Source organism: Leptopilina heterotoma, unplaced genomic scaffold (assembly GCF_015476425.1).
Source record: "Leptopilina heterotoma isolate Lh14 unplaced genomic scaffold, ASM1547642v1 Lhet_63, whole genome shotgun sequence".
Classification (NCBI taxonomy): Eukaryota; Metazoa; Arthropoda; class Insecta; order Hymenoptera; family Figitidae; genus Leptopilina; species Leptopilina heterotoma.
The window spans coordinates 1,608,789-1,622,133 of NW_025111149.1; the positions used below are offsets into that span (position 1 = coordinate 1,608,789).

At 33.1% G+C, this 13,345-nt stretch overlaps 1 protein-coding gene across 6 annotated transcripts in view; it reads right to left on the minus strand.

Annotated features, from left to right (window-relative positions):
• Nucleotides 1–13,345, minus strand: part of LOC122509861 (low-density lipoprotein receptor-like) — a 201,130-nt gene that overhangs the window by 12,282 nt on the left and 175,503 nt on the right. For 4 of the 6 annotated variants that reach the window (XM_043624151.1, XM_043624149.1, XM_043624146.1 and 1 more), the window contains 5 exons: nucleotides 8,011–8,322; nucleotides 7,423–7,723; nucleotides 5,191–5,963; nucleotides 2,031–2,114; nucleotides 1,362–1,627 (listed from right to left, as the gene is read on the minus strand). In XM_043624151.1, coding sequence (XP_043480086.1) covers nucleotides 1,362–1,627; nucleotides 2,031–2,114; nucleotides 5,191–5,963; nucleotides 7,423–7,723; nucleotides 8,011–8,322 — 1,736 coding nt within the window. Of the gene's footprint in view, nucleotides 1–1,361; nucleotides 1,628–2,030; nucleotides 2,115–4,778; nucleotides 4,925–5,190; nucleotides 5,964–7,422; nucleotides 7,724–8,010; nucleotides 8,323–13,345 lie in introns of those variants that run through there. The other 2 variants (XM_043624148.1, XM_043624150.1) reach the window with 2 other exon arrangements.

Consider the following 13,345-nt stretch of genomic DNA (forward strand, 5'->3'; position numbering starts at 1 on the left):
GACCATGCGAGCTCACTGCGTCCCATGTCAAGAGTCAGCAGCGCGCTCTAAAGGCCAACGCAGAATAGATCTGTAACCGGAACCGCAATCGTAACCGTAAGCGTAAGAATGAGTTAGAGAAGGATAAACAATATACCTATCCTTCTTTAAATCATTCTTACGGTTACGCTTACGATTGCGGTTCCGGTTACAGATCTATTCTGCGTTGGCCTTAAAGGGGCGCGTTACACGCCCCTTTAGGCCGCAGTCCCATGGCAGCGTTTTGCGTTGCGTTGTAATGAGAGAGAATGCAGCAAACGTATATTTGCGTCTTTTTCTCTCCCATTACGACGCAACGCAAAACGCTGTCATGGGACTCCACCCTTAGAGTGCGCAGTTGATCCAAATTTGAATTGCGATACACAACCTCCAAATGAACAGCAGTGTACCTTCTTTTCTCGTGTAATTACTTATTTAAATGTTAAAAGCCCTTTAAAAAGAATTTCGGAAGGATCATAGTCGGGAAAAGCAGTGATATAGATTTTTTTGTAATGGATACTCCAAAATTCCCTGAAATTCAACTAAATTATTGTTTCCTCTCCTCGGAAGCAGTTTTTTTCACTTGGTAAATATTTATTTTAATAACAGAAGCCATTAAAAATATTACAAAAGGATCCAAGGCAGGGAAAGCAGTAATTTTGATTTTTTCGCGGATTTTCTAAAAATCCCGGTATTTAAACTAAATTATAATTTCCACGCCTCGGAAGCAATTTTTGATTTTTTTCAATAATGATTTATTTTATATTCTAGGATTTCTGAAAAATCCGTGACAAAAAATCAAAACCACTGCTTTCCACGCCTTGGATCTTCTTGCAATTTTTTTAAATGGCTTCTATCATTAAAATAAACAATTAGCAAAAGAAAAAATTGCTTCTGAGGCGTGGAAATGATAATTTAGTTGAAATACCGAGATTTTTTATAAAATCATAACTATTATAAACATGGAACAATATAAATTAAATTTATTAAACTTTTTCTGTGGAGGCTGCGTCTAAAACAGAAAAAATAATATGTAAAAAATTGTGTAATGTAGTTTAATTAATTGCTCTTGACAGTTGGCAATGCCAAAAACAATACACATTACAATACAAATTACACATTTTTCTACATATTATTTTTTTTATTGTAGACGCAGCCTTAAATCATTCACGCGCGCAATAATAATTAATTTTTTAAAATTTTTAATCTGAAATCATTAAAAAATTGAAGTTGATTTTTGAAATTAAAAAAGAATAAAAAATGAAATACCGAGTTTCGCGCGCGTGACATTTGCCAGTTAATAATTAAAGAATGAAAATTTAATGAGCATTTATATTATTTACCTCTTCGCCAACGCTTGCATTTGGAAGAGGAAACCTATTCTTCTCAAGACTGAATTGATCTTCTGTTGTTTTTCTATAAACTGGATTATCGAAATTCATACTGGTGACATTACGATGTAAGTAATGCCTGTAGCATAAAACTGCAACGAGTGCAAGTAACAAAAGTCCCAGGGAAACAATTCCAATCACAATTCCAGCGACTAAACCACGATCTGATGGTTCACTTGTTGAATTGTTACTTTCGTCTGGATCGGAATTAACTGGACCTAAAAAATTTATAATTCGGTTAATTTATTTCCTCAAAAAGTTGAATCAACTTTTCTCTCAATAAATTATTTTGATGAAAATTATCTTCCTTTTTTTAATTGTAAATGAAATTAAAATGTAAACCCATTTTTAAAAAATGCATTATACATATTGAGAAAAATGCGTAAATATATTCAAATTTCATGCAAATACATATCATGAATATTTTTTCGCTCTTCATGCATCTTGTGTGTAATCATGGAAAAATTGAGAAGAATTTCCAATTCTTAAAAACCATATTAGGCCAAAATGAATTTTTATACATGTGAATTTGTATACATTATCAAAAGGAGACCGTGTAGGATTAAATTTTTTGCAATTAAAAAAAAATTAAGTGGATTAATGAATCCAATGATTACTTACTGGCACTTGTTGAAATGTTCAGAGGCACAAGCTTCTTGAATGGCTTGATCACCTCTTTTGTCGTAGGTGCAACTGTCGTTGTTACTGGAATATCCCATTTTTCATGCAACATCGATGCAAATAAAAATAATGAATATCAAAAAAATATCGATAAGCGCCTGATGCAAAAGTAACGAGAAAAAAAAGACAATAATATTTTTGTCCATCGACAGTTTTTGTGAAAATACAGTCTAAAAATGTAATTATTCCATGAATAAAAATTATATTCCCATCTGAATTATTGTAGTTAAAAAAAATTAAATTCGTTCCAAGAAAACAGGATTGCCACAAAAATTTCATTTTTTATTTCCCTCACTTTTTCCTGATTTTCAGGCAGAATATTCACTTTTTCCCTGAATCCTACCAAAAAAACAATTCAAAAGAAGATCAATTATAAAAAGAGACAATTTTTAGAATCAAAAATTTAAATTAAAACTTTTAGAGTGTCTGTCTATTTACGAAATAAAATTAATTATTGGGTCGAACTTCTCAAATTTTCAAAAATTTCAATAAAGTTTTTAACAAATTCAAATTTTAATAAAATTCTTAAAAAATTTAAATTTTAATAGAATTCTAGGAAAATTTAATTATATCAAAAAGTTCAAATTACTTGTTTATAAAAATTCGATTCTCTTTTTTGAAAATAGAATTGAAATATTTTAAAAACCTTAATTCGTTATGATTTTAAAAGATAAAGAAATATTAAATATTTTAAATATTTTCAAAGGTTACAAGACACCAAAAATGTATTATTTTCAAATCAATGTCATAAAATAACAAATATTCTTAAAATTATATTTAAAAATCTCTACCAATAAAATTTTTTTCAAATTTTTCTCTCAATAAATTATTTTTAATAATTTGTAGAAATTATTTTCGAGAATTCACTTATTTAAAATAAAAGTTCACTTAAGAATGGTCTAAAAATCAATTACTATTAATAATTTTTAGAAATTATTTTCCAGAATTCAATTATTTAAAATTAAAAAGTTTATTTAAAACTCGTCGAAAAATCAATTATTGATTTTTCGACGAGTTTTAAAGGACGAGGTTGTTTACAGGTATGCAGACCTTCAGAAAAAATATTGAATTGACATTAAAGAATTTTTTAATATTATTGTTAATCGTATCTTCTGGAAGAACAAATATCAATTTTCAAGAAAAAAATTTGAAACTTAAAAAAATTGTTTATTTATAGTCATTTTGCATATGATCAAAGTTTTCTTCATATTAAAAGGTTAAACTTTTTCAAAACTGATTCGATTTAAGTCAATGATGGCTTATTTTCTTCAGAAAATGATTCTCTATAATTTGACCGCTCATATTTATAAACAAATACACCGTTTTGAAAATATGCTTATTTGTTTAAAAAAAGTGATTTAATTTAAAAAATTTTTTTTAAACAAATAAGCATATTTTCAAAACAGTGTATTTGTTTATAAATCTGAGCGGTCAAGTTATAAAGAACCATTTTCTGAAGAAAATAAGCCATCATTGACTTAAATCGAATCAGTTTTGAAAAAGTTTAACCTTTTAATATGAAGAAAACTTTGATCATATGCAAAATGACTAAATAAACAATTTTTGTAAGTTTCAAATTTTCTTCTTGAAAATTGATATTTGTTATTCCAGAAGGTACGAATAACAATAATATTAAAAAATTCTTTAATGTCAATTCAATATTTTTTCTGAAGGTCTGCATACCTGTAAACAACCTCCATAATATTCCAAAATTACGATTATTTGATAATTTATTAATTAATGAATATATATAAAAAAGGTTAAATAGTTTTAAAAACATTGATAATAATTAAATTTTTTAAAAAACTAAGTTTTTCAGAATTTTTAATTAAAGTTACTCAAAATTTTTAAAAATTTTAATTTGAAATCTTTCGAAATTTAATTATTTCTAAAAATTTTTACTATAACTCTTCTAATATTCTAATTATTTTCTAGAATTTTCAACTGAAATTTTTCTCTAAATCAATTATTTAAATACAAAAGTTCAGGTGAAAGTGAAAATTTAAGGACAATAAGCTTTTTAAAATTATTAAGGGCCACCAAAAGCCAAAAATATATTTATATAATATATAAATCTAAAATTTTTAAATTTGTTTTAATGATTCCAGAAATTTTAATCAATTGAATTTTAAATTTCCCAGAAAACTGATTTTTTCAGAATTTTTAAATATAAATTGAGCCTCCGGAAAGTATAACCACACATAAAATTCTGACCGCCATGCTAATTCAATGGGCGTCAGAATTTTATGTGTGGTTATACTTTCCGGAGGCTCAATTTATAAATTTTAATGTTTTGATTATTTACAAATTTATCAAAAAGCTAAATGTTTTCAGAATTTTTAATTTTTATTAATTTTTCAAGAGCTATTGAAATTCTCAAAACTTTTAATTTAAAACCTTCTAAAATTCAATTATATCTAAAAATTTCAACTTTTTCCAACTGACATCTTTTCTCAGTTAGTTGTATGTAGTTAATAACATTAAGAAAGTTATTGTAGAATTTAATTATTTTACAAACAAAAAAACAGATGAAAAAAATTCAATGAGAATTCAAGGATTTTTTTCGAAAATACTTTTCGATCGTTGCAGGACAAGAAGTCCAAACCGAAAAGTCTAGAACCAAAAGTCCAAAGTTATTGAAATAAAAAGTAAAAAAAAATAAAATCCTTTATTTAGGACTAATTGGACTTTTTGTCCTGTAATCCTTTTCGATACCAAAAACTTGGATTTTTGTGTAATAATTCTAGAAATTTTTATTTTTCCAGGTGAAATTCCATGATATTGATTTCTCTAACCAATTTTATTTTTCCTAATTTCTCCAAACAGTGGCAACCCTGTAAAAGTATGAAGTTAAAAAATATAACTAGAAAATAAAAAAAGCAATTAGAGCACTTGCCAAAGGGAAATTTAAATAAAAATTCTCTAAAAATGAAAAGATGCTTCCCACTTTTAATAATACTGATAATTTGGAAAAAAAAACTGTTCATGCACAACCAGAGAGATTAATATTCCATTCGTTTTTTTGAATGCAATGTATCATCTACTGAGTGATATATATGAAAAACAATAAAAAAAAAGAATTTATGTAAACATCTCTTACCGTTCTCGACGCACATGAGTCCGTCAGGTAATAATCTAAGACCATCGGGACAAGCGCAACTGAGTAGAGGCGACCTCGTATTAATTTTTGGAGCAGGCAAGCACAAATGACTGCAGTGGCCATTGACGGCCTGGCACTGATTAATTCCGTCAGGCTGGCGATAGGGATGATAAACGTGAACCACCATCGGATGCTGCTGTGATCTTTGCGACGTTATTGCCTGAACGTCCTTCCCAGTGAATTTATTCGCCTTGAAAATTGTCTCCTTATCCCAATCAGTCCAATAAACGTAATCCTCGAAAGTCGTGATGCTGAACGGATGACGCAACGAATCTGGTGAATACAAAATAGTCCTTCGACCCGAACCATCGTAATTACATGACGCAATGATATTTAATTTCGCATCGACCCAGTAGACCTTCTTGCCAATCAAGTCTAATGTTAGGCCATTCGGCCACTTGATCTCGGTGCCAACGATCACCGATCTATGGGAACCGTCCATGCCGGCGCGCTCGATTCGCGCCTCGTCTCCCCAATCGGTCCAGAACATCCAGCCCTCCAAGGGATTTAAGGCGATTGCTCGAGGCTCTTGCACTTGATCCGTTATCAATGTTTTTCTCATATTTCCCTCGAAATTGGACAATTCTATTGTATTCTTCTCTGAGTCCGTCCAATACAAGTGATTATAAATCCAGTCCACAGCCAGGCCATCCGACGTTGTTGTGTCCTGATCAATCACTGCCGTTCTCTCATTGCCTTCGTCGATTGGTGCTCTGCAAAAAATTGTACTTCAAATAATTCAATTTTATTATTTATGAAAATAATTAAAATAGAAAAAATTTAATTTAGATTCTTTAGAAGAATTTTATTTTAACATTTTTGAAAATAATTCAATTCTTTTGAAGAATTTTATTATTTACAAAAAATAATTTTTCTATTGTAATTAAGATTTTCAAAACATTCAAATTCAAATCTTTTTGAAATTCAACAATTTATGAGAATATTATTATAAAACATGAACCGAGTGATAAGATCATTATTTTCTACTATCAAAAATATTTTTACTCTAACTTCTTCAAAATTATTTTCATCATTTCAATTCAATTATTATTTTCTAGAATTTTTAACTAAAATTTTTCTTTAAATCAATTATTTACAATAATTTTTTTTAAGAATTCTGAAAATTTTCAACTGTATTTTTTTACAATTGAGGCCTTGGATCCAATAACTCGCCCGACGCTCGGAGGAACGCGCAACTGCCAGTCAGTGAGCAGTGAGCGCCTCTGGGCCACTCACTGCTACCCGACTGGCATTAACGCGTGTCTCCGAGCGTCGGGCGAGTTATTGGATCCAAGGCCTCAATTCAATTTTACGAAATTTCATCGATTATTCGAAAATTCTTCAATTAAATATATATTTTAAAATAAAAAACTTGGAATAATTTCAATTAAACTTTTTGAAAAAAAATAATTCTACGGAATTGTTAGTTAAAAATATGAAAAATTCGGATTTTCAAAGATTTCAATTTGAAACTTTTTCAAAATTCAATTATTTCTAAAAATTCACGCTATGCTTTTAAATATTCAATTATTATCTAAAATTTTGACTAAAAAAATTCATATTTAAATCTATCAATTTCTATTAGAAAAATCTACTAGAATTCAATTATTTAAATAGAAAAATTGATACTTTATTGAATAATTAAATGTTTCTTAATATTGAATTCTCATAAAGAATTTCATCAACAAACTTTTAAATAATTACATTTTTTCGACGAATTTTAATAAATTTTTTTTAAATAATTACATTTTTCGAGGCATTTAAATAAAATTGTACTAAAAATAATTGAAATTCTGGGATGAGTTTTATTATTTATGAAAATAATGGAATTATTGCGAAAAAATTTATAAAAACTTTGTAAATAACAGAATTTTCTTATTAATGAAAATAATTAGACGTCTGCGTAGAATTAATTTAGGAAAATTTTTGAAAATAATTGAATTTTGAAGAAAAATTCAAAGTAATTTCAAAGTTTATGAGGTGAACAAAAAAAAATTGAAAAGTAATAATTTCAAAGGTTGCTGGAAACCAAAGACAAGAATTTTTTTTTACAAATTCTAGAAGTTTAATACTTTTGGTGAAATTCTCTGTTTTATTCCTGAATTGACTTTCCCCTGTAGAAATTCGATATTTTCTCAATACTTTTTGATAAAATTCCCTGACAAAACCTACTTGTATATTTTCTTCTCGCTCACGTCACTCCAGAAGATCATTCCCGTACGAAAGACAAAATCAAGAGCCGTTGCCATTTTTGTATCGTTGACAATCGACGTCATTTCTTGACGATCGAGAGCCACTTTTCTTATGTCGTGCCGTCTGGCAAAAAGTAAACTCGCATGACCCTCGGCTGCTTTGCAACGGGTCAGATTTCTCGGGTCACGTAAATAACCAGCGGCACAACTGCATTTGTAAGTACCCTTTTCGTTGAAGCAATATTGAGAACAAGTTCCTGGCTCTTGACACTCATCGATATCTGTTTTTAACAAATTCTTCAATATTAAAAAAAAATCTGCATTTTATTTCAATCATTATAATTTTTAATTATTATTTCAATTTGCTCAACTCAAAATGTTGTTAAATTAAAAAAAGTTGATCAAATATTCGCTAAAATAGCTTCTAAATTTTAAAAAAATTCTATTTTTAGAAAATCAAAAATTTCTTTTAAACGTAAATCAAAATATTGGAAATAAAATATGAGTTTTGTATAATTATAAATTATATTCTCTCAAATAGTAAAAAAGGGTAAAAAATCATAATTACCATCGCAAGTTCGATTGTCAACGAGCTTATATCCTGGATTACAATCACATCTATAACCAATGGGAAGATCAATACAGACTTGAGAACATCCGCCGTTATTTGTTAAGCATTCATTGATTCCACAAAGTTCGTTACTTTCGTCCTCCCAACCAATGCAATCAGGCTTTTTGTCGCAAACATTTTTCAATGGAATACAAGAGCCCTGACTGCATTCAAACTCAGTCGTAGGATCACATGCTTTTATATTTGATGTACAATTTTTTTCGTCATTCCCATCAGCGCAATCTGCTTTTCCGTCACAATAAAGATGGCCTGAAATAATAATGAAAAAGAGATGATGATAGTAATAATAAAAATATTAATAATTATTATTATAATAATCGACATAATTTGTCCTCACGTCAAGTTAGTGTTGTTTTAAGGTCATGTTATTCAGTGGTCACGTGCTCCATATATACTTTACTATGAGAACACGTGACCACTGAATAACATGACCTTAATCCAATTTTTTGTTTTATAGTTCGAATTGTTATGTCAAAATTTGACAGTTAATTTGCAAATAATAAAATAAGTGGAGTAAGAAAATTTAACCAAAAATTTCAAAAACTCAATAAAGAGGTACAGTTGCAATTTTTAAAAATAATTAATTATTCTATACATTATTTATTTTTGTATTTAAATAATTTAATTCTGATAAGAATTGATTTAAAAAAGAATTTTGGTTAAAACTTTAGAAAATAATTAAAAATGTTAAAGTAGGATTCTTTAGAAATAATTATGTAAATTTCAAAAAGTTTAAAGTTTTTAAATTTCAATCTTTATGAAATTATAATTGCTGTAAAAGTATCATAATATTTAAATATAAAAAATTATTAATTTGTTAACTTCCTTAAAAATTAAAAGTTTTGAATTATTCAAAAATTTAAAAAAAATAATTGAATTTTGGAAGATTTGCGGTTTAAATTTTCATAAAAAATTTTTCCAATGGTTTTACATTGAAAGTATTTTGAAATTTTAAACAAGTAAAGAACAATAAGTATTTAGATATTTACTTTACAAAAATGATTTAAATTTGAAAAATTTAATTTGAAAATTCTGAAAAAAATTAAGTTTTTGAAAAATAGTAATTAAAATTTTTTGAAGATATACTTGAATTCCCGAAAATAATTTTAAAAAATTGAAACAATTGGAAGTTTTGTGAAATTTTATATTTTAAAGAATTTTATTTTTTCATCTTTAAAAATTATCTATAAATATAATTGTATTTTTTAAAATACATCATTTTATGAATTCACAAAAATTATTTTATTTAAATAATTCAATTTGAACCTTGTAACAATGGCAATGGTAATAATAATAATAGAAATAATCATAATAATAATTATTATAATTATAACAGAAATAATCATAATAATAATTATTATAATTATAACAGAAATAATCATAATAATATTATTAGAATAATAATAATAATAATAATAATAATAATGAGGGTAAACTCTGTGAAGAGATACCAGGATGCACTCCCTCTGCGGAAACTTCCTGCTATCTTGGAGAGACACATCGACCTCCACGTCCGAACATTCATGTTCACATGCTCTTGGATATCATAGACGTCGCATCAATGCTCCGGCAATGCTATAACGTCTATGTAACTAACGGAGGCGGTTCAGGGTCCATCTTGGCCAGATGGTAGTACCCTGTTTAGGCTCGATCGTTCCCTCGATACGGGGCAAAGAATTAAAAAAAATGATGAAATGGATAAAGAATCAATTAAATTACTCCAAGTGGGTACCTCTGTAGAGGGTAATCCCACCACCGATTCTGATCGGGTTGAAGCCCCGGTAGTCGGTGCAGACGGCTCCAAGGATTTTGGAGGGAGCCAAAGCAAAAATTCTGAGGATGTGGGACTTAGCAGATTCGAAGAAAATGTTTTAGAACAGGTCGATCTGATCCCAAAAATACTTGACAGCATGTGGCGTGCTTGCAGGAAACAAAGAAACATTAGCAAGGATGTTCAGGATGGAATGGTGGAATTGGGGAAGGTGCACGAGGTGCTTCGCAGTAACCTGCGTTTTATACCTAGGCCCTTCATTAGCCCAAGCAAACAAGAGTCGAATCCTGAAATTCCTAGATCGATGTCTCACGCCACATCTGGCGAGAGCAAGCCCATCGACCCAAAGAAGCGCCCTAGAGAGTATGAAGGTCCGGAGACTGATTCTACTGTGACCACTCCCAAGGGTAAGAGGGTTAAGAGCAAGGAGACCAAGCCAAACCCTACTGTTATGGAGACGGAGGTGAGTAAGGCTGCTTCGGCCAAGGTTGCTTCTTGTTCGGAGGCAACTGTGGAAAATAAGCCTGAAAACGAAAAGGACTTTGAAACCGTCTCCAATAGGAAACGGGCGGCCCGTAAGAGAAAGGCCTTGAAGAAAGCGGAGGAGAGGGAGCGACTTCAGAAGCGCCCCCCCAAAATTAGAACAACGGAGGCAATAAAAATTTCGGCCCGGAATCCAGAGACCTACTATGATCTTATAAGGCTGGCAACAACTTCGGTAAATCCAGAGGAAACTGGCACAGAGATTGTGAAAATTAGGAGAACTCTTAAAAAGGAGGTTCTCGTTGTGGTAAAAAAGGGGGGTGAAACTTCAAAGTTCGCTCAGAATCTTACCTCCGTTCTTCAGGACAAGGCCGAGGTTACGGCTCTTGTCAGTAAAAAGACCCTCGAAATTCGGGAACTTGACGAAACAACTTCAGAAGAGGACGTTTTAACCGTCTTAAAGCAGAAGTTGCAAAAGCCCGAGTTAGATGTGACTTGCCGACTTCTGACACGTTTTGGTGGTACGAAAGTGGCACTAGTACGCTTGAGTGAAACGGACAGCGAGAGTCTGCTTAAGCTAGGCAAAGTGCGTATTGGTTGGATAAACGCATCCATCCGAACGCACTTAGAAGTGACAAGATGTCAAAAGTGCCTAGCCTATGGACACGTGACCCGAATTTGCAAGGGCCCCGACAGAACAAAAAACTGTCGGAGATGCGGCGAAGCGGGACATTTCGCCAAGAGTTGTACTGGCGACAAGCCAAAGTGCATTACGTGTACAGATTTGGGAAAAACGGAAGTCAACCATATCCCTGGAAGAATTTCCTGCCCGGTTTACAAGGAGGAACTGGAGAAACTTAAAAGGGCAAATCCCTAAAGCTCCTTCAAGTCAACCTGCATACAAGTAAGGATGCACAGGTGCTCCTGATGCAAACAGCTAGGGAAAATGAGGTCGATATCCTGTTCTGCAGTGAGCAGCATCAAGGAAGCGACCTTGCACCTTGGTATCAGGATAAGGCGAAGAGAGCCGCCATCAAGCTGTGCAACCCAGAATTGCGGGTTGACAAGTTCTTGGAGACAAGCAGCGGGTTTGTGTGGATAGAGGTGGCTAATATACGTATGTATAGCTGCTACTTCTCACCCAACGACCCGCTGACCACCTTTGAAGCCAATATAGAAGACCTAGAATCGAGCCTCATAGAATCCAAGCTGGAGGTCATCATCACTGGCGATTTTAATGCAAAGTCGCCAGAGTGGGGTGAGACGAGGCTCGACAAGAGAGGAATTCTGATTGGAGAAATGATCTCCAAGAACGATTTATTAGTTGTAAACCGGGGAAAAACATGGACGTTTAGACGAGGTGCGATCGGATCGATTATAGATCTAACGATCGCATCGTCTAATATATTTAGCCGCATAAGCGACTGGCGGGTCTCTGAGGAATATACCGCAAGTGACCACCACTACATTGAGTTCTCAGTCTCAATGGGAGACACACGAGGAGGAAAAAGACAGGAAGCTCCTAGTCGCAAAACCTCCTCGTGGAACATTAAGAAACTCAACAAGGAGAAGTTCAGCCGGTCCCTAGAAGAATCTATCTTAATTGAGGATTCTGGTTGGGTGAGGAGGCCGAAAAGTCTAAATGGAGAGGTGCGAGCGGTGCGAAATATAATCTTCACCGCTTGCAATGCGTCGATGCCACGTCGCAAAGGAGCCTTTCCAAGGAAAAAATCCTTGCACTGGTGGTCAGAAAAGCTGGCCTCCTTGAGAAAGGAATGCCTCAAAGCAAGAAGGACATACACCCGATCCAAGGGAGATCCCTTGCTGAAAGAGGCTTTCAAGGAGGCGAAAAAGAACCTCAAGAAAGAGATCCGTAAGTCGCGACGCCGTAGCTGGAAGGACCTAATCGAGGAAGTCGATAAGGACCCATGGGGTCTGGCTTTTAAAATCGTGACTAAGAAATTAGTGACGAGGCAAAAGACCCCCGGCCTGGACAATCCCGATTGGGTCAGAAAGATAATAAGTTCTTTGTTTCCTCCTGCAGAACCATACCTTAGACGGGACTGGAGTTCTTGCAAAGTCGGAGAGGAAGAGCTCTTCACACTTAGCGAATTGCACAAAGCAGGCAAAAGATTGGAAACAGGCAAGGCGCCTGGAATCGATGGGATAAGTAACGAGATCCTAAAGTTGGTAATCGATACTTCACCCCAGATTCTGCTTCGATGCTTTAATCTTTGCCTTGAGAGAGGAGAGTTCTTCCGCGACTGGAAGCGACAGAGGTTAGTCCTCTTGAGGAAAGGCGAAAAACCTCTAGATAAAGTCTCATCATACAGGCCTATATGCCTGCTAGATACGATGGGTAAACTTCTAGAGGATATGGTTCTGCAGAGAATGCAAAGCCACTTGACCGAAGAGAATCGTTTATCAGATCACCAATTTGGTTTCCGTAAAGGCAAGTCCACAGTTGATGCCATCCAGGCAGTTGTGGACAAAGCCAAAGCAGGAAAAAACAAATTGGGACCTGGGAAAAAGAAGAGCTTCTGCGCGTTGGTAGCAATTGACATACGCAACGCGTTTAATTCCGCAAGATGGAAAGATCTCATCGAGTCGATGGAAAAGAAAAACATGCCGCCCTACTTGTTGCGGATAATGGATAATTATCTTAGCGACAGGTGGGTTATATATGAGGGAGACACCTGCACTCTCAGGGAAGAGATGCAGCGTGGGGCTCCTCAAGGCTCGAGGGTGGGTCCATTTGTATGGAATGTATCTTACGATGATTTTCTGCGAATGGATCTGCCCGAAGGTGCGATGATCATCGGCTTTGCGGACGACGCGTTGTTCGTGTGCACTGCCGAAAGTGAGGAGACTCTTGAGAAATTGGTGAACGAATGTCTGCGACTAGCAAAAAGCTGGCTGGATACCAGAGGTCTTGAAATGCTTGGAGAGGCAGGCCATGTTCGAAGGTGTAAACAGTCAAGTTACACCGGAGAACATGGTATCGCTGATGACCCAGTC